General features: G+C 38.2%; 1 protein-coding gene across 5 annotated transcripts in view; it reads left to right on the top strand.

The window, feature by feature from the left end:
* The window catches only part of nin (ninein (GSK3B interacting protein)), a 71,120-nt gene that overhangs the window by 3,512 nt on the left and 47,181 nt on the right, over positions 1-20,427 (top strand). For all 5 annotated transcript variants that reach the window (XM_057859323.1, XM_057859320.1, XM_057859319.1 and 2 more), the window contains exons 2-7: positions 3,910-4,122; positions 6,072-6,165; positions 10,317-10,498; positions 17,645-17,690; positions 17,759-17,925; positions 18,045-18,191. In XM_057859323.1, the coding sequence (XP_057715306.1) occupies positions 3,931-4,122; positions 6,072-6,165; positions 10,317-10,498; positions 17,645-17,690; positions 17,759-17,925; positions 18,045-18,191 (828 nt within the window). In that variant the 5' untranslated portion in view covers positions 3,910-3,930. The remainder of the gene's footprint in view (positions 1-3,909; positions 4,123-6,071; positions 6,166-10,316; positions 10,499-17,644; positions 17,691-17,758; positions 17,926-18,044; positions 18,192-20,427) is intronic.

Genomic DNA, 20,427 nt, shown 5'->3' with positions numbered 1-20,427 from the left:
AGAAAGGTTGTTGATGTGTTTTCTCTGTGTTGTAAGTGTTAATATGCCAACGTTGCCGTGTGGTCAGTGTAAAAACAGTTCATTTTTAGAGCAATCTGAGTCAATGGCAGCCAATGAGTTAAACAAGCCAGGGTCACCGTCAATCTGAGGTGTAAATAGATATTTCGGGGGGGTTGAGGGGGAAGTAATTGATTTTATTTCAACGTTATAATTCTTATTATGTGCTGTATCATCTCCTTCAAAGTGTCAAATTATTAGTACGGTAGAAAAGAGAGTCTAATAACTGAAAGGGCAGTCTGTCCTGGTTAAAGCATTTAATGTATGAAACATGGACAAATGGAATACTTAAAATTCATATATTTTATATTATGTATAGGATGGACATTTTATCCTTTAAAGGCTGCCATATTTACTGTTTGTTAGCAAGTACTGGTAATACACACAGCCAAACAATAACATAAAGCCAACTAAGTTTTTTGTTTGTTTGTTTGTTTTTTTAAAAATTCTTTTTATATTATTTTGGGGGGGGGCTATTGACTGATATATAGGACCCTGGTATGTTAGTAAAATTTCAAAATGCTTACATACCAAAATACACTTTTTAGCCTGTGGGGGGAAATTGAAATAAGCTTTCCAATGTCAACAAGATCACAGATATGTTCAGGCATGAATTCATTATTTTAAGTGCATTTTTACATTGTTGTCTTGCTGCTTCGGGCTTGCAATAAGCGGAGTGGTTTTCTTTGAGTTACTTTTGACCCGCACCAGCTGTCAGTCCTCAGACTTTCAAGATGCTCATCTCTTCTGGCATCCAAACGGACGTCATCTGTCTGGGATCCTAAGAGCTACTCTATAGTGCGCATGGAGAATACTGATTTAGGCTTTGTGGAAGATCGCTATTGTGCAATGAACGTGTGTTGCAGGGCACCTGATGAGTGCGTGACGATGGGCAGCTGGACTTGTTTTCCAGCTGCCATCATGTTGTCAAAGTTCCATTGTATTTTTGTTTTTTTAAAAAGTTACTATTTTTACCAATGTATTTATTTTGCCAAAATGCATGTTTAAATCCCTTGAGGAAACAGAAGCTGAGTTGTCGCCATCTTGTAGGCTAAAATCATCCTGATAAATAAACCCGAATTATTTGAAACTGTTTGTTCACACGGCCTAACCCTAATTCAGCGTCACCGTCAGACCTTGGCCAAGTTTCTCAATTAGGCCGAGTGGCTAATCAGTTGTAATTGGATCAGCCGAAGTCTGCGCAGCTAACGAGGCTGAAACATTTGTGTATGTGTGCGCATGGAGCAGTCTAGAATAATGATTTCCTCTCTGTTTAATAGGGGGGTAAATCACCAATTTCATGATGATATTATATGAAATTTGCAGATAATACAGTATGCCACGATTCGATTCGATCTCCTTCGATTGATTTAATGTGGTCTTATGTACACGTTGAGCAGGGCTGTCAACAGACTTGCAGGGGCCCGGGGACAAGAGTCCATTATAGGGCCCCCCACCCCTGCCACCGGCTTGTCACAGCAACATACGCAGTACTTTTAACGCTTTGCAAGCAATGACAGTGAACATTTTCAAATTATTTAATTTGAGATGAACAGTTAAATTTAACTGACCGTAATGTGATGTGACACAATATAAACAATTTCCATCTATTGTCCCTTGTAGGCTACAATACAATACAACGGAGAGTGCTATGCCTGCATGCTAAGCAACCTTGGGGTTATCAAACAGTGATGCGCCTAGATTTTTCGACAGCAAAGTCATTTATAACATCAGTGAAATCAGGGGCATCACTAGCTTTTAATAATTAGGGGGGCTTAGCCCCCAGGAGATGACCAGGATGTAAATGAACATAGCGTTTTATTTATATATATATATATATATATATATATATATATATATATATGTTTAATCATAGAAGCTAATGCTATGACTTTTGCTCACAACACAGTAATTGTTTGTTCCCATATATTTGTAAATCGCACGGATTACATTTTGGGCATATATGTAACAAAATGTCATTTCATCTCAAACCCTGAAAAATACTACTAATTTTTTGTATTTCTAATTTGCAAAAAAAGGAAAAAAAAATATATTTGAAATATTTAACAAGTTAAACGTTTTTAAGTATATATCGAGTAGAACATAATATTTAATCAGACAATTATTTAAATGAAAAAGAAATACTGTATGTGAATGTAAAGTAAAATAAATTAAGGGTCATTCAGGGGCCCCTATGATCCTGAGGTCTGGGACAACATACCCGGTCGCCCCCCCCACCCCCTCATCGATGGGCTTGACGTTGTGCACAATCAGTTTTTCAACACCAGTTTTAATGTTTTTGGCAATTTTTTGTTTGCTGAAACATTTAAGACATTTGAGAGAGAACATTTCTTTTGAACAAAAATGCTTATCTATAAGATAATGATGTTGGCCGATGTTTTGCGTTTCCATGAATTACATTGAATTATTTAGTTCCAGGCGATATGGAAAACAAATCTTTCACGATATGGCACTATTTTATGCATTTTATTTGATGAAATGGCTGCGTGAATAGAATGTAGCTACAAAGTGAAATCAGAGTTGGACCCTCTGCATGAAAAAGCGTTTTGCTCATGGCAAAGAAATGTGAATTGATCGGCAATGCAAATGTAGCCCTTTTGATGCACCATATGTTTGTGTTATGTGGTGATTTATCACACCCTTGACTTGCTGGTAAAAGGACATCTACCGTAATTTCCTGAATGTAAGGCGCACCTGTGTATAACGCGCACCCCAAATTTACTTGTAAAATCTAGGGGAAATTATTATACCCGTGTATAACGCACACCCTAATTTTAGCACCAATAAATAGAAGAATACAAGAAAACAGAGCTCGTGTACAGATACAGAAATGTCATTTTATTGACTGGTGAAACACAGCACAAGCATAGCACATTGGTAGTTCATAACATTACCGTAAACGTACAATATATACGTTAATAATATGATCTGATAACTTCTTGAACTTACCAGAATCCAGGAGAAAACAAAACAGATGTGACTTTTCTTTTAAAGGTTGCTGTATAACTTGCTCGTTTCATCATGATGAATAAATGTTTCCTCCATGGATTGATATGGTAAAATGAAAGTGAGAACGTAAGTCGGAAATAGGAACAGTTGTTATTTGGGTTTGAGTTTCCCGAGGGACAGATATAGTTGACGGACACAGGAAGTCTGTGTTGTTACGTTTGTTATGGTCCGAGTTGCGGAGCTGCAATAAACGTTGACTCAAATGATTTCAAGAAACTAAATTCTGTGCTTTATGAAGAGTGAAAAAAGCAGAATTTAACACAGACGAAATCATTCGGCCGATCAGAGTGAAGTATTACCGAAACAAAATGGTGATGTCACATACCGTAATGGTCGGCAACGGATCGCCGCATACGTTTCTGCAACACAACATGGCCGTGTCAATAAAAAAAAAAAAAATCGGTTTTTATATATATATGTATATATATATATAATATATATTTCTGTCTCCATGTACCCGTTTAAAATGCGCACCATGATTTTAAAAGTTGATTTTGGGGGGAAAAAAGTGTGCGTTATATTCGGGGAAATTACGGTAGGCACCATTCAGCATTATTGATTTTAAGAAATAGCACTGTATTGTGTAGTACAGCGTATTTTTATAACATATTTTTCAAATTGACGATGGAGGAAACATCCTTCTCGATTTAGCCATACATGAAGTCATATTGCCCAGCACTAGGCGTATTGCTTAACCAATCAATGTATCTACCTAGATCCATGTATCGCTACACCACTACCTCTCTGTATTGACTATGGAATTTGATATGCACACTGGCCACTATACAACAGAAATAGAGCGTTTTCTCTATCTTTTGTCAGGGCAGGCTGCCGTCCCGTGGAATGGATGACGTCCTGGAGCAGGACCAGCATGAAGAGCGCCTCAAGGAAGTTTTCGACAGCTTCGATGCCAGCGGTTGCGGCTCCCTGTGCCCTGAGGAGCTGGCCGACCTCTGCGTGTCGCTGCACCTGGAAGATGCTGCCCCAGCCCTGCTAGATGTGCTGCTGCAGGGTCGGGACCGCCTCACAGACAGGGTATGTGACGGGAGTACTGTGCCATTCAGAGAAAAAAATCAAATTTATTTTCCGTGGTCCCTGATGAAAGCAAATGATTATCTTTTGTAATTAATCAAAATGAGATCTCTATAAACATCTGCTTTTTCTTTGTCAATCAATGATCGTTACTGTATATAGTTGTATAATAATCATTGTTCAACTTAGTTTTTTTTTTTTTTTTTTCCCGATGCACAATTCCAGCTAAAATGTGCAGCCAAAATTAATATAACAGTAAATAATATATAATTTGTAAATGAGTAGTTTACGCGAGTAATTACAAAAGTAATTGGTGATAAATCGACTATCAAAATCAGTTTTCGGCAGCCCGAAAAACCACTCACACTAATGGTGAAAAAAAATCCTTTGGGCTCATTGTGTGCTCATTACACGCCATTATTTGGGCAAAAGGCTTTTCATTCCTAATGTTTTTATTTGACCATATCTGTAACAGAAGAATTATCCTAAACAACACCCAGGCACACCCTTCGCCCGGCCCACCTTACCGCAGACTTCAAAAAGACTGAACGTTTACCTAATAACCGTCGCTTCTCGGGGACATTCCGATGTTCTTGTCGTTTTGCTGACCCTGGATCCAGAATTGCCTGTCTGGGACCATTTGCTGTTTGATCGCTGTCGACCTGAATAAATTGTCAACTTGTGTTTTGCAGCCTTCTTCCAGCTTTCAAAATGGAGTTAGTACAAGGGGTTAAGACTAAGGTGAATGCGCGGAGTTTGGCCTTTTGGCCGGATTGTCAGATTTTCGCCGGCCTGGGTCGTTGGAGCTGTGCCAGCGCGGGTCCGGCGGTTCGGCTGCCGTGATTCCGACAATCTGGCTAAAAGGTCGGAGTCCTTCACTTTGGAAAACAATTCACATTTTTGCTAATTTTCAGACATCGTACTGTTTGAACTAGCTTCTTAATAAGGCTGCAACAACTAATCGATTAAATCGATTCATAAATTAGTTGCCAAAGAATGTGATAATCGATACAGTTGAAGGAAATAGTCATTCATTTGAAGGAAATAGTCATTCATTTTGTCTTCTTTGCTACTTACGACATGCCGAAAACAACTTCAAGGTAAACTGTGAAGGTAATTGAAAGAATTGACATTTTTTCTATTAATCGATTCATCGTTCAATTAATTGCCTGATTACGCGATTAGGAAACTAATCGTTAGTTGCAGCCCTATATTCAACAGATCACGACCAAAGTTGGATACTGGCATACCCGCAAAACTGGTTGGTAAATCAACAGTCTGAAATGGTTACAGTGTCCACATATGATCAGTGTACACTGAGGGTAAAATAACAACTGTGTTATTCCAGGATTGGAGGACATTTTATATCCCTTCAAATTTTAAATAACCCATATAGAAAGTTAAAGTAGAAAATAAGTCTAGAATTCCACCCAATTTTTTTTTCCTGTTGATCGGTAAACTAAGCTAATCAGGCTTTTGATAACTTATTATTATGTAGAATCAGAAAAATGCAGGCTGAATTTTGAAGAATTCCTTAGCCAAAATGTCCTCCAATTGTGCAATGACCCTACTTGGTTTAGAGACTAATTTAGGCCAGTGAAAGCACCCTAAAGTTGAATTTGCATATAAGTTTGCACACAGACGTCTGGACTATTGTCTGTCAGCGTGTGCTGACTGAATGACTGAGGTGGGGGTAGTATTCTTGGTCATGTGGTGGAATAGAGGGCAGTGACCCGATTGCCCACTAAAGGCATCCAACAATGATGTGAAAAGCGGCAGACGCCTGCCAGGCGCGCACCAGGAACATCAGCATATTCCCCTTTGGGAGCTGTGGATTGTTAAAGTGTGGCCTCGCTCCCCCACCTCAGCCAGTCCGCCAGTCATCTGAGGAATTTACTGAGTTAGAATTGTTTGAATAGAGTCTGATTCTTATCGGTAATGTTTTGTCGCAGATTGACTTTGACCAATTCAAGGATGCGCTGATTCTGGCATTGTCATCTGGCTTTGAGGCATCCCAAGCACAACAGGAAGTCTCGTCCAGACCAGGTAACGGACTGCACAAGCTCTTCTCTAATAGGTCTGCTGCAAAACATTATTTGGATAGTTGACCAACCACCTATTAGTTTCACATATACAGAAATCAGTCAAAATGTACTGTTTTTACTTTTTTTCTTACAAAAAAGTTATGTCTTTTTTCTTCTAAAAATGTTGATAAATAAAATAAACTTATTAAAAAAAAAGATAATTGATAAAAAAAATCAAGACAAAGAGTATGTTTACTGTTTAGAGATCTTTTTTTCATTTAAAAAGAATATACTAGTGTTTTTTTTTCCCGAGCTTCTTAAACATAAAAAAAAAAAAAAAAGAATATTTGCTTTTTGTCTTTATTTTTTTGTATTGGGGTGGGGGGATATTATGAAATCACTGAATGCTATTGACAGTGACAGACATCACACAAATGAAATGATAATAACCCAAGTAAATGTTTTTTATTCGCTGCCACTGATAGTGAATGAGTCCAATCCATTGCACTGGGAGGGTTAGCAGTGATCAAATGATTTTTTTTTTTTTTTTTTTTAAATCTAAAATGAATAAATAAAAAAACTAAAAGTGAGAGTATTTTCATTTTTTTCTAATATATTCTTTACAAAATGAATTAAAAATCATAAACTATGTAGGTTTTTTTTCTCCTTTTTATTTAGAAAGAATCCCAAAATTTGAACTAGCTCTGCAAGCAGGACTGAATGGGCCCCACGCAAAATGTATCGACTCCCCAAATTTCATTGCGCTCCATATGTATGTGCAAAATTTGGTGAGTTTTCGAGCATGTTCAGGCCTTCAAATCGGCCATTTTCATTTGTCATGAAGAAGGAAGAAGAATAAAAATGCCAGACTTAATGTTGGGTATGGAACATGAGTGCAAGACTTTTTGGAGCACATTTGCACAAGATATCGACTCCCCAAATTTAATGCTCTACATTGAAAAAAACCTAAATGGTGAGGCCTTTTTGAAAATTTTAAGGGGGAGCCACTGAGTAATTTTGTTACATTTTTTTTGCAAAATTATTGAAATTTACGCAAAGTCGCATGTATGTGCAAATTTTTGTGAGTTTTCGAGCATGTTCAGGCCTTTAAATTGGCCATTTTCTTTTGCATGGAGAAGGAAGAAGAAGATTTAGACCCTGCTGCTTCAAAGAAAACTCAATATTTTTCATCAGATACCTGAAAACATGTCTTAAGGCTCCCCTGATGCAAGTTTGAGGTCAATTGATTTATTTCCCGAGGAGGAGGAGCCTTTCTCGTAAAAAAAAGGGCATTTCCTGTTCCTACTAGGGGGCGCCAGGCCTAATGGTTAATATGTCAATACAGTCGTGTTCAGGCTTGGATACCTCACATGCATGTCAGATATGAAAAAGATTGCACCATGTATCAGGAAGTTATTAGTCATTTACTGAATTGGCGTGTGCCAAAAAAACGCCCGACTTTGGTACCCCGCCCAAGTCAGGCCCGTGAATGAAAACTCAACATTTTGATAACTTAACATCTCATATGTCTCATGAACAATCTCACCAATTTTAAGGAGGATCCAACTAACTGCCTAAGTCCAATGGTCTCAAACGTGCATGCTGGTTTTCGACTAAAAAATGTTTTTTAACATTGAACCAAAAATACCCAATTTCCTTTTGGGTTTGGAATATGGGTGCAAGAGATTTTTTGAAGCAGTTTTGCACAACGTATCGACTCCCCAAATTTTATCGCTCTACGTTGAAAAAACTTAAATGGGGAGGCCTTTTGTAAAAATTCACGGGGGCGCCACTGAGCCACTTTGTTACATTTTTTCGCAACGTTACAAAATTAGCGAAATTTACGCGAAGCCGCATGTATGTGTACATTTTGGTGAGTTTACGAGCATGTTCAGACTTCCAAATTGGCCATTTTCATTTGCCATGAATAAAGAATAATAATCCTATGCAAAACAACACGCCTGTTGGTGCTCGGGCCCTAAAATAGTAGTCTTTAATGGAACCTTTTTTTTTTTTTTCAAATTTGTAAAAATAAAAAAATAAAAAATGAATGTATAATAAACAAATAAGTGTTGTAAAATCTATAACTCTTGCTAAATCTGCAGATGCATGTGTTGAGTTCCATCAATTTTTTTGAGGAATTTTAAAATTCTGAGTTAGTCTCAAAATCATTCAATTCTAAGTGTATCAAATGTGATACTTTTGGCAATAAAGGGTTAAAAATGGTAAAACATTAAGTGATTTTTTTAAAAAGTATTTTTTTTATATATATACAGTGGCTTGCAAAAGTCTTCGGCCCCCTTGAATCTTGCAACCTTTCGCCACATTTCAGGCTTCAAACATAAAGATATGAAATGTATTTTTTTTTTGTCAAGAATCAACAACAAGTGGGACACAATCGTGAAGTGGAACAACATTGATTGGATAATTTAAACTTTTTTAACAAATAAAAAACTGAAAAGTGGGGTGTGCAATATTATTCGGCCCCTTTACTTTCAGTGCAGCAAACTCACTCCAGAAGTTCAGTGAGGATCTTTGAATGATCCAGTGTTGTCCTAAATGACCGATGATGATAAATAGAATCCACCTGTGTGTAATCAAGTCTCCGTATAAATGCACCTGCTCTGTGATAGTCTCAGGGTTCTGTTTAAAGTGCAGAGAGCATTATGAAAACCAAGGAACACACCAGGCAGGTCAGAGATACTGTTGTGGAGAAGTTTAAAGCCGGATTTGGATACAAAAAGATTTCCCAAGCTTTAAACATCTCAAGGAGCACTTTGCAAGCCATCATATTGAAATGGAAGGAGCATCAGACCACTGCAAATCTACCAAGACCCGGCCGTCCTTCCAAACTTTCTTCTCAAACAAGGAGACAACTGATCAGAGATGCAGCCAAGAGGCCCATGATCACTCTGGATGAACTGCAGAGATCTACAGCTGAGGTGGGAGAGTCTGTCCATAGGACAACAATCAGTCGTACACTGCACAAATCTGGCCTTTATGGAAGAGTGGCAAGAAGAAAGCCATTTCTCAAAGATATCCATAAAAAGTCTCGTTTAAAGTTTGCCACAAGCCACCTGGGAGACACACAAAACATGTGGAAGAAGGTGCTCTGGTCAGATGAAACCAAAATTGAACTTTTTGGCCACAATGCAAAACGATATGTTTGGCGTAAAAGCAACACAGCTCATCACCCTGAACACACCATCCCCACTGTCAAACATGGTGGTGGCAGCATCATGGTTCGGGCCTGCTTTTCTTCAGCAGGGACAGGGAAGATGGTTAAAACTGACGAGAAGATGGATGCAGCCAAATACAGGAACATTCTGGAAGAAAACCTGTTGGTATCTGCACAAGACCTGAGACTGGGACGGAGATTTATCTTCCAACAGGACAATGATTCAAAACATAAAGCCAAATCTACAATGGAATGGTTAAAAAATAAACATATCCAGGTGTTAGAATGGCCAAGTCAAAGTCCAGACCTGAATCCAATCGAGAATCTGTGGAAAGAGCTGAAGACTGCTGTTCACAAACACTCTCCATCCAACCTCACTGAGCTCGAGCTGTTTTGCAAAGAAGAATGGGCAAGAATGTCAGTCTCTCGATGTGCAAAACTGATAGAAACATACCCTAAGCGACTTGCAGCTGTAATTGGAGCAAAAGGTGGCGCTACAAAGTATTAACGCAAGGGGGCCGAATAATATTGCACGCCCCACTTTTCAGTTTTTTATTTGTTAAAAAAGTTTAAATTATCCAATAAATTTTGTTCCACTTCACGATTGTGTCCCAATTGTTGTTGATTCTTGACAAAAAAATTAAATTTCATATCTTTATGTTTGAAGCCTGAAATGTGGCGAAAGGTTGCAAGATTCAAGGGGGCCGAATACTTTTGCAAGGCACTGTATTTTCATATAAAAGAGGATATTTACTTTTTTTGTTTTTGTTTAAATCAATGGACAACAAGAGTATTTCCCATTTTTGTTTTGATGTTTCCAATGATGATTTGAGTGGGGGATAGGATTTACTTATATTAAGAGCAACAAAAAAAAATGTTCGGCAACAATTAATTTGATAAATGTTAAGTTGATGAATCGCGGCAGACCTCGTGTTAACTTTCTTTGGCTCAAATGAGGCCATTTGACAGTTTTGGTTCTTATTCATTTTTGTCAGAGTCTCCTGACATCAAGCCAAAGTTTGTAAAGGGCAGCAAGCGTTACGGCCGCCGCTCCAAACCGGAATTGGTCAACACCATTCCAGAGTTTATTCAAGGTCCCCACAACCAAGACGAAGACATCACACGCAGTGAGGACACTCAGGACAACTGTGACGCCACTATTCCAAGGAAGCGTGAGGTAAAAAGCAGTACACTCTCACCACAGATGCCTTTCTTATCTTATACTGTTCTCGTATGAGCAGTTATTCTTAGCTAATCAGCTTGGCCTGAAATGCGGATGGAAGTTTTCACACAGCCTTGTCACTGCCTCAACTCTTTGTTTATAAAGCAGTAAGTGTAATTGCTAGTGTGTGGTTAGTCGTGGCTAATCACCCCGCAGCCACAATGTTTATGTAGCGTCGCAGCAGGTGTTTACTTAAGCTTTTAGAATGCATAGGTGCATACGGTCATCGAATATGCGTCATTTTCTTTTAACTCATTCACTAACTTTGACAGCGTTACACATCTAATCTACAGTATAGGGTGATGATTCACTTCAGAAATGAATCCTACAGATTTAGTCAGACTGGCATCAAATTTGGATAAGTCGCGCTTTTTTTAACATTCACAGTAAAAAAATAAAAAATCTCCAATAATTTATGTTAAATTTTTAAGAAACCACAACTCAAATGTTTAAGTCAGCCGTGTCCAAACTTTTTGCAAAGGGGGCCAGATTTGATGTGATAAAAATATGGGGGGCCGACCTTGGCTGACGTTCTTTACGTGGAACATTATATTTAAGCAAATTTTAGCAAGCCGTTCTCTGTGTCACATTTGCTTTATTATTATTTTTTTTTATTAATAATTTCAACAATCTCGCAACTAGCCTTTGTGGTGTTCTCTTTCGACTCTCGGGCTCTTGCAAAATACTGCTGCTGTGAAGTTAAACTACCTTCAAGTTGCTTCAATTTCTTGCTACGTATCTTCCCTGTAATCTTGTTGTAAATGTCAGCGTGTCTTGTTTGGTAATATCGCCTCACATTGAACTCTTTAAAAACAGCGACTGTCTCTTTGCAAATAAGGCAGACACAGTTGTTGCGTGTTTTAGTGAAGAAATAGTCCAATTTCCACCTATCCTTCAAGCGTCGGCCGTTGCAGTCAACTTTCTTGTTTTTGTTGATTGTCGCCATTTTAGAAAATTGGGAGTAAAGGGTCACACGGGGTAATGTTTCTTAGAGTGCTGCTGCGTTTTAGTGGGTAAATGAGGAGCAGCATTCAGTGTGTAAGCTGCTTAATATGCTGGTAGCAGTACTGCTGACCAAATTATTAAGTTTGTGAGCGGGTCAGATGTTAATGATTTTATGACAGAGGCTGGGGGCCGGATGAAATTTGACCACGGGCCGCATTTGGCCCCCCGGGATTTGGATATGTCTGGTTTAAGTTTTCTTCAGTAACTTCTTTTATTTAGTTTATTTAACTTGTTAAAATGAGTTGTGCTATTTTGACTTAACAAGTTTTCTGCCATAACGTACATTTCTAAGTGTCATGTCATATTTCCAATGGTAAATCTGAATAAATTCTAGCAGTGCAACGGTTTGCGGTTCAATACGCCTTTATGAACAGCGCCTTTTAATTTATTCCGAACGCTTGTGGAATGAATTGGTCAAGCTCTGTGTGCCTGTGTGTGACGTGAAGCAAAGCTGTGGAGAAATTCCTGCCCCGCAAGTAAATGTCCAATCGCTGTCAAGCACCTGTGTAATAGGAGCCGAGTAACGCCCTCTTTCGCTTACAAGCGAAGTGAAAGTGAAACAAGAAAGCAAAAAGCTATGGCGAGTGGAGGAGTGGAGAGACCGAATTTTGAGGAAGCACCGGCTTCTTTCAAATCTGCGGTGTGGCAAAATTTTGGTTTCCCCGTGGACTACAATGCGTAGGGGGAGAAAATATTGAAAATAAATTAATAAAACAATTTGCAAGCATTGCTCAGCGCTTGTTCCCTATGCTAATGGCAACATGACTCCGACACCTCAGCCGGCATCACCCACAGATATCACTTTCTCAGAGCAGGACAACCCCGAAAATGACACCAGTGAAAACACACGGCGGGCTTCGTTAATTTATTTGCAACGCTTGACCTGCGTTACATTGTTCCCTCGCGGACATATTCTCCAACAACGTATTCCCCGACATTAATGAAATGGCATGCAAAGCCATCGAAGATGATTTCGCCAAAGCACATAGTTTCGCCCTGACCACTGATAGTTGGACGTCCCATGCTACTATCTAACTGTGACGGTCCACTATAATTCATACCTGTCAAGTTGTACGGTCTCTGCGTAATTTGTACAAGTGAGCACTGATTTTTAAATGTGTACGCCGTACGTTACGTTCAAAATCTGTACGTTTTTTGTGCATTACGTTTTTTTTCCTCCGTTCGGATTTTGTCACCGTTTCGGCAAAGAGACTATGTGCGTTAATACGTTGGTTGAATGATGCGAGCAAAGTAAGAGACACTGAGAGGGACGAGTGTTTGTTGTGACGCTGTAGCAAACGCGATGCTAAGCGGCTCCAATATTTCCTGACTGTAGCCGACAGCCTACAATCTACGCCTAGATATCTCATGCATATAGAACTACATGCGAAATGACACTCGGTAGTGTTAGTAAACAGCCGCCATTTTAGAGCAGTAAACTTCTCAGAAAGGCTGTGTTGTAGTGAACCTTGCTAGCGAACCTAAGTAACTTTTTATCTAAAATACTCCTATATCGACAAAATCTTGACTTTAGTCTATCTTTAAAGGATGAAACAGTTTTAAAATTTTCACATGTCGAAAGTGGACGGAAGGGAACTAATGCAAAAACGGGAGCAATTTTATCAACTTTAACGGTTGATTCACAACATTAAATGACATCCAAACATAGCAAATATTACTATGTTGTTTTTTTTTTTGTTTGTTTTTTTTTGTTTGTTTTTTTTTGTTTTTTTGAAAAAATGAAGAAAAAAAAACATGAAAGGTAATACCAGTTACTTTGCCAAGTAACTTTTTTACCACGGTGTGTGTATTTCAGTAGTCAATCACTACACTAGCCAGAGCTAAGAGGCATTTTAACAGTCCAAAATGTTTACATTTTAAGTGTTTATTTCATTTTCTTAAAAGCAAAATGAAGGCAGTTTTTTTTTTGTTCTTTTTTTAAATGCAAAACGCAAACTGAAACGGAACCGAAACCGTGATCCCCAAACCGAGGTTCAAACCGAACCGTGGGCTAACTAACCTTTGCACCCCTAATAATTACATTTAACACACTTATCGCGGCATGTTCTGGACTGAAAAACGAGGGGTCATTGTATTAACTTATATACTTAAACTTAAGTCCCATTTCCTTAAAATGTTGTGTTCTGCTTTTCCTTAATGTAAGTTATGCTTACCTAAAATTTGTTTTTGGCAATAACTTGCATTTACATGTTTTCCAACAAAATGTGCAAATTAGGTTGATTTGAAATTTAATTTCTGTTAACCTCGCTCCAATATTACACATCAGAAAAACGAGTTGGTGTGTTTTTTCACTTTAATAAACAAGATTCTCTCCGCTGGGGTCCAGATAATAAGGTTATGTCTTTATTTTTAATTGATTTGGTAGTGATTTGGCATGAGCTCAAGTTTGGTTTATAAATTATGTTGTGATTTTAAGGCTATAGTTATATTGTTCTCCATTCTAATGTTATTACAACACTTTATAATGTTTGTTGTTGGTCTCTGATAAAATAAAATTCCCTCCAAAAATGCAACATGTACTGAAGTTTGACTTCTTTTCCTCTTCGTTGTGTAGTTTTGGCTGCATTAAATTTTGTTTTCATTATCTGTAGGCCATAATCACCTGAATTACTCAAAGGCTTAACATATTTCAATCTTTCTGAAATGATTCCAAATTCTGTACCAATATTCATTTCTCCAGTTGCTGACAAAAGCAACTTTTTTTTACAAAACTACATTTGTACTATTTTGTCAAAGTGGTTCCCAGTTGAACGACTCCGCAGATGGGAGAAGCTTAAGTTCCCTAAGAAGCTGTTGACAAAGAAGTGTCAGCTGGTCCAGCCTCGGCACGGGCGTGTTGATATTGTGTGCATTGTCTGCCCACTCTGCATTCCAGATGTCTAAAGACAAATGGTCAATGTAGAGGAGATGAACAGAAGCGTGTCCTTTTGCTTTCGACAAATTCAAGTGACTAGTGATAGGTCAGGTTCGGACATTCAGCTGCCTATGGTGGCGTGTACGGAGATACAAAGACTACCCCCCCTCCACTATTCTGGATTTCTCTACAGCATGCATCAAAGGGCCACTTGCAGATTCCCCATCTGGTCTTCATTCCCTCACTCTTTGCTTCCCAGACAATAGGGTGACCCTCTGACCTGAGCTGTCGAAATTAAAGCCTTTGCCTCCTGCCTCCATTCAAACTTAAACTCATTTAAAATAAGCAGCTGCTGCAAAAGCAAATTAGCCGACGCCTTCATTTATAACTGGACGTAAACAGTTTCTCAGCTGGATCCTCGTTTCACTCATGAGAGATTTGTCCAGGGCTGAAAGTGAGGCGGAACGGCGTGCCGGGATGAACTTTGCAAGAGCAACGCCGTTCCGGCATTTGGTGCTTTGACCCTGAAAATATGACGGCAACTGTCAAAACCCCATGTTTGAAAATAACGCTGCCACACACACATCTCCAATAAAAGAACAATCTACTAACGTCAGATTTACATACACAAGTGTTAACAAGAAGCATAATAAAGAGCTTGCGTAGCGTCATCCATTTCCACCGATATTTATTATTCATTTATTTACTCGCCATAGTTCTTCCCAGCGTCTCTCTGTATCTGACAAGTAGGGGTTAGATCGGGCCTAAAAAATCCAGCCCGACCCAACCCGGCCCGCGGGTCTTAAAGCCCGACCCGGCCCGATCAATTAACTTGATTTGCAGGCCCGAACCTGAAAAAATACACTGAAATTTTATGTTTTATTTGTTAGGACTCAGGAGAAGAAGGAAATGCGGGGATGCGATGAGTGGTTGCGTTTTGTGTGATCAAATTTGTGAAGATGCCTGTCTTTTGTAACGAATTCTCCCAGTTAAACAATAAACATTTATATCTTTTATGTTTGTGTGTCTATTCTATCAGGCGAATAGTGGATTTGACATTTATTTTATACTCTTCGAGTTGGCAGAAAAAAAAAACGCAATTTTTCTCAATGTTTAAATAGTCTATATATTTTTTATGATCATTATAAATGCATTTACACAACAAAATAACGCTGGAAAAGTTTGTTAAATATATTTCTCGTATGAGAGCAAAGCGTCACATTCGTTTACATTCAGAGAAGCCAACACAGGTTTCTGCATCTTCAACAATCAATTTGAAGCCTTTCCATGCCCAACTCTCCTTTTTTATATTCCTTAGTTTAACATCCATACATCTTTTTAGCATCATTTATAAATATATATTTATCAGTGCTGTCAAACGATTACAATTTTTAATCGAGTTAATCACAGCTTAAAAATTAATCGCAATTCAAACCATCTATAAAATATGCCATATTTTTTTGTAAATTATTGTTGGAATGGAAAGATAAGACGGATATATACATTCATCATACTGTACATAAGTACTGTATTTGTTTATTATAACAATAAATCAACAAAATGGCATTATCATTATTAACATTCTGTCAAAGCGATCCATGGATAGAAACTTCAGTTCTTAAAAGAGAAATGTTAGTACAAGTTATAGAAATTTTATATTAAAACCCCTTAATGTTTTCGTTTTAATAAAATTTGTAAAATTTTCAATCAAAAAATAAACTAGTGGCTTTCCATTGTTGGTGTCAATAATTACACAATGCTCATGGTGCTGAAACCCATAAAATCAGTCGCACCCAAGTGCCAGCTGAGGGCAACAAAACACCAAAAACCACAAGTAACAAGTGGACATGACACTGTGCTGTTATTTTAATTGGTTTGAGTGTGGCATGTGCGTTAAATGCGTCAAATATTTTAACATGATTAATTAGAAAAAATTAATTACCGCCCGTAAACGCGATAATTTTGACAGCCCTAATACTTATTTAAAAAAAAAAAAAAAAAAAGTTAGCGAGAGAGAAGTCCGGCCAGACCCGAATGAAAATAATTGACATTTTGGGCCCGATTTCGGGCCGGATCGGGTTGGGTTCAGGCTTAAGAGCTATCCTCTACACACAAAAAAAAGCTTGTTGAATTAAAGGTGCAATGCAACGGAAAATTGATCAGATATTTAAGAGAAAGGAAAGAGTTGATTAAGTTTGTTTTGTATTTATTTTATTTGGGTGGTTCAGAACACCTTGCATGTTAATGTGCACTTATTTTTGTTCATTTATGTAAGACTACTTATTTATTTCCTTTATGATTTAAATACTTATTTATTTCCTTTATGATTTAAAAAAAAAAAAAAAAGTCTTTGCTTTGTCTTCAAAATATATTCCATTTCACTGTGCATAATGTCATTTGCACTTTGGGAAAAAAAAAAAAAAAAAAAAGTATTTTACTTATGTCTTTATTATTTAAAAAAAGCCTATGTTTACAGTATATTATCTTCAATTTTAAAGTATATCCTATGTTCTTGAATACCGTAGTTAAACTTGAGGTTTTGCTTTTAAATTTGAGGAAATATAAAAAATAGATGGTGTTTTAGATGGAATTTTGTAAATCAGTGAAAAAATACTATTTTCAATGGAAATCAGTTTCTCGTTTATGCCTTGTTCCAGTATAATGCAGCAGCCTAATGCATGTATGAAACCAATTCATTCATTCATTCATTTTCTGAGCCGCTTAAGCTCACGGGGGCGCTGGAGCCAAGGGAGTTCCGGCAAGAAATTCTAGCCACTTTCACCCTGGATTTCTCAATGTGGATTTGTCTTAATTAAGCTGTACAGTCGCTTTCACATGGAAATCTAAGAAAAACTGAACTTTCATTGGTAATACCCAAGTCTTGGGCAGCCATTGACAGTGATAGACGTCCTGTCCATTTGGACTGCCAATCCTCCCAGTCAAAGTACTTAACTTTTACAAGTAAAAGCAACACTCAATTGAAATTTGTAAATTTTAACAACCATATTACCTTAGTGTCAGGAACTTTTAAATAAAACATTTTATTACAAAAATTAAGCTCAAAACGTTCCATGATGGAACCAGCCGATCACTTTCTGTGATCATTCGCTGCTAGCCTTTCCCAGCCAAGATAGATTGGATGTCTAACACTGTCAATGGCAGCTAATGAGTGCTCTTTAAAGGGTTAAATGGTGACTGTGATGTGTTTTGTTTTCCATCAGCGCTGGAATGCAGATGAAACCAGTACAGAGGAGTATGAAGCAGAAGGTTTGTTCTATTTCCCCTGAATTCACTACTTTAGATAGAAGTCAAAAACTGATCCCTGCCTCTTCTAGGCCAGCTGCATCTATGGAACCCCGACGAGCCGAGCACACCTCAAGGTTGTGCCGCAGCTACCCTGAAGGAGAAGCTCCAGCAAGCCTGTGACGAGTTGGCCATATCCTGGTACGGATGCGCCGGCCACTCGCAAATGCTTGCCCTGTGCGACTATCTGGGCTTGGAGGTGAGCAAGGAAAGCAAATGCCAAATGGAATCCTTGGTAGAATTGGCTTAAAAAATGGGACAAAAATTATCTTGACAATGAAACTCGCATCCCTAATTCTGACCTTTTTTCTCTGTCAGATAAGTGCAGATGTACTCCATGGTTTGAATGGTGACGGGTGGATCAATGTTCAAGAGTTTGTCTCCATGGTTCTTAAGTATAACAAGCCTGCCACCCCGTCTGCCTCCACTCCTTACAGACAGCTGAAAAGACAGCACTCCACTCAGGTAGGCCCACCTTATCTTGAAATGGACAGAACATATCAAATATCAAAACACATAAGTGCAAAATTCTTAAAAATTTTGAGGTATTTTTTGTCACGTAAATCTCTACTTCTGTTCTGGCCATTTTGCATTCGTGTTGCAGCCAATATTTTTTCAGTTCTTTTCTTTCGTAAAGTGTTTGGCCGTTACATTTGCCTGACACATCCTGGCCAGTGGAAGGGAGGGTATAGCATGAAAACAAAAAAAGCGCTCTTCTTCCCTTTCCATAACAATGGCGGGTGCTATTTTACAGCGAGATCTTGCGGCCGGGATAAAAACTACAGGTAAAATGGGATATTTAGCAATAGAAGTAGTTTATATCCGTGATAAATTTCGCGATCATGAAATCCTGGATTCTTGGGAGGACTATTATATGAAATATTATGAAGCAGTCACATATTTATATGGGTTCACAGTCACGATGTCCCTTCATGGCAGTGATTCTTAACTAGGGTTCGGTGAGTAAGCCTCGGGTTCGGTGAAGGTTAAGAAATGCAGAGCCCTATTTTGTTCGCGGACTAAATCTAGGCAAAGTGGCATTTATAGACTAGGGGTGTGCCATCTTAGGCACCCAATGATTCGATTCGATTACAATTCAGGGTGCTACGATTCGATTATTGAATGATGATCATGGTATTGACAGTGATCACTGTTGGGCAAGGCAAAGCCAATTTATATAGTCTATTTCAACACAAGGCAATTCAAAGTGCTTTACATCACATTAAGATCATAAAAATCACATTAAAATCAATAGAACGTAAAAACAAAGGCAATCGAAATAGGAAATATACATAAAAATCACATTTAATCACGAATAGAATAAAATAAATAAAAAATAAATACTACTACTACTGCTGCTAATAATTGAATTCAGAAATGGAGATAAGCACAAGAGGAATAGAAAGCAAATAGATTGAAATATATAGACAGTTATGGATATGCAGTGCTAAACAAAATCGTTTTTAGCCCTGATTTAAAGGAGCTAACAGTTTGAGCATACTTCAGACCTTCAGGTAACTTGTTCCAGAGGTGAGGAGAATAGTAACTAAATGCTGCCTCACCCTGCTTGGTTCTTGTTCTTGGAACATATAGGACACCGGTTCCAGACGACCTTAGGGGTCTAGATGTTTCATAGGAATCTAATAAATCAAGCATGTACGTATTTTGGTCCAAGGCCATTAAGTGTTTTGGAGACGAGCAGTTGTACTTTATAGTCTATCCTTTGACTCACTGGAAGCCAGTGTAACGATTTCAAAACGGCTGTAATGTGGTCCAGTTTCCTTGTATTTGTGAGGACTCTGGCTGCAGCATTCTGTACTAGCTGCAGCTTCTTGACTGATTTTTTTTATCAAGACCTATAAATATATCGTTGCAATAGTCCAATCTGCTGAAAATGAATGCATGCATTAGTTTTTCCAAGTCTTGTTGAATCAGAAGCCCCCTAATTCTGGCTCTATTTATTTAGGTGGTAATAAGCAGATTTAGTGACGGACTTTAGATGGCTATCAAATTTTAGGTCTGAGTCAATAATTACGCCAAGGTTTTTGACTTGATTTGTAGCTGTAAGTGACATTGTGCTAAGGTGCCTGCTTATCTTTGACCTTTCCTTTTTTGGCCCAAAAATGATGACTACTGTCTTCTCCACATTTAACTGGAGAAAATTCTGGCACACCCATTCATTGATTTGATGAATGCATTTACTCGGGCAGACTAAGGGACTACAATAATGTGGGGACAGAGATGTAGAGTTGTGTGTCATCTACATAGGTGTGATAGGAGATGTCATACTGTTCCATAATCTGAGCTGGGGAAGCATATACAGTGGGACAAATATGTATTTAGTCAACCACTAATTGTGCAAGTTCTCCCACTTGAAAAGATTAGATATTCCTGTAATTTTCAACATGGGTAAACCTCAACCATGAGAGACAGAATGTGGGGGGGAAAAAAACAGAAAATCACATAGTTTGATTTTTAAAGAATTTATTTGCAAGTCATGGTGGGAAATAAGTATTTGGTCAATACCAAAAATTCATCTCAATACTTTGTTATCTACCCTTTGTTGGCAATAACGGAGCCCAAACATTTTCTGTAACTTTTCACAAGCTTTTCACACACTGTTGCTGGTATTTTGACCCATTCCTCCATGCAGATCTCCTCTAGAGCAGTGATGTTTTGGGGCTGTCATTGGGCAACACGG

Source organism: Corythoichthys intestinalis, chromosome 15, assembly GCF_030265065.1.
Source record: "Corythoichthys intestinalis isolate RoL2023-P3 chromosome 15, ASM3026506v1, whole genome shotgun sequence".
Taxonomy (NCBI): domain Eukaryota; kingdom Metazoa; phylum Chordata; class Actinopteri; order Syngnathiformes; family Syngnathidae; genus Corythoichthys; species Corythoichthys intestinalis.
This window is presented reverse-complemented; position numbering and strand designations above follow the sequence as displayed.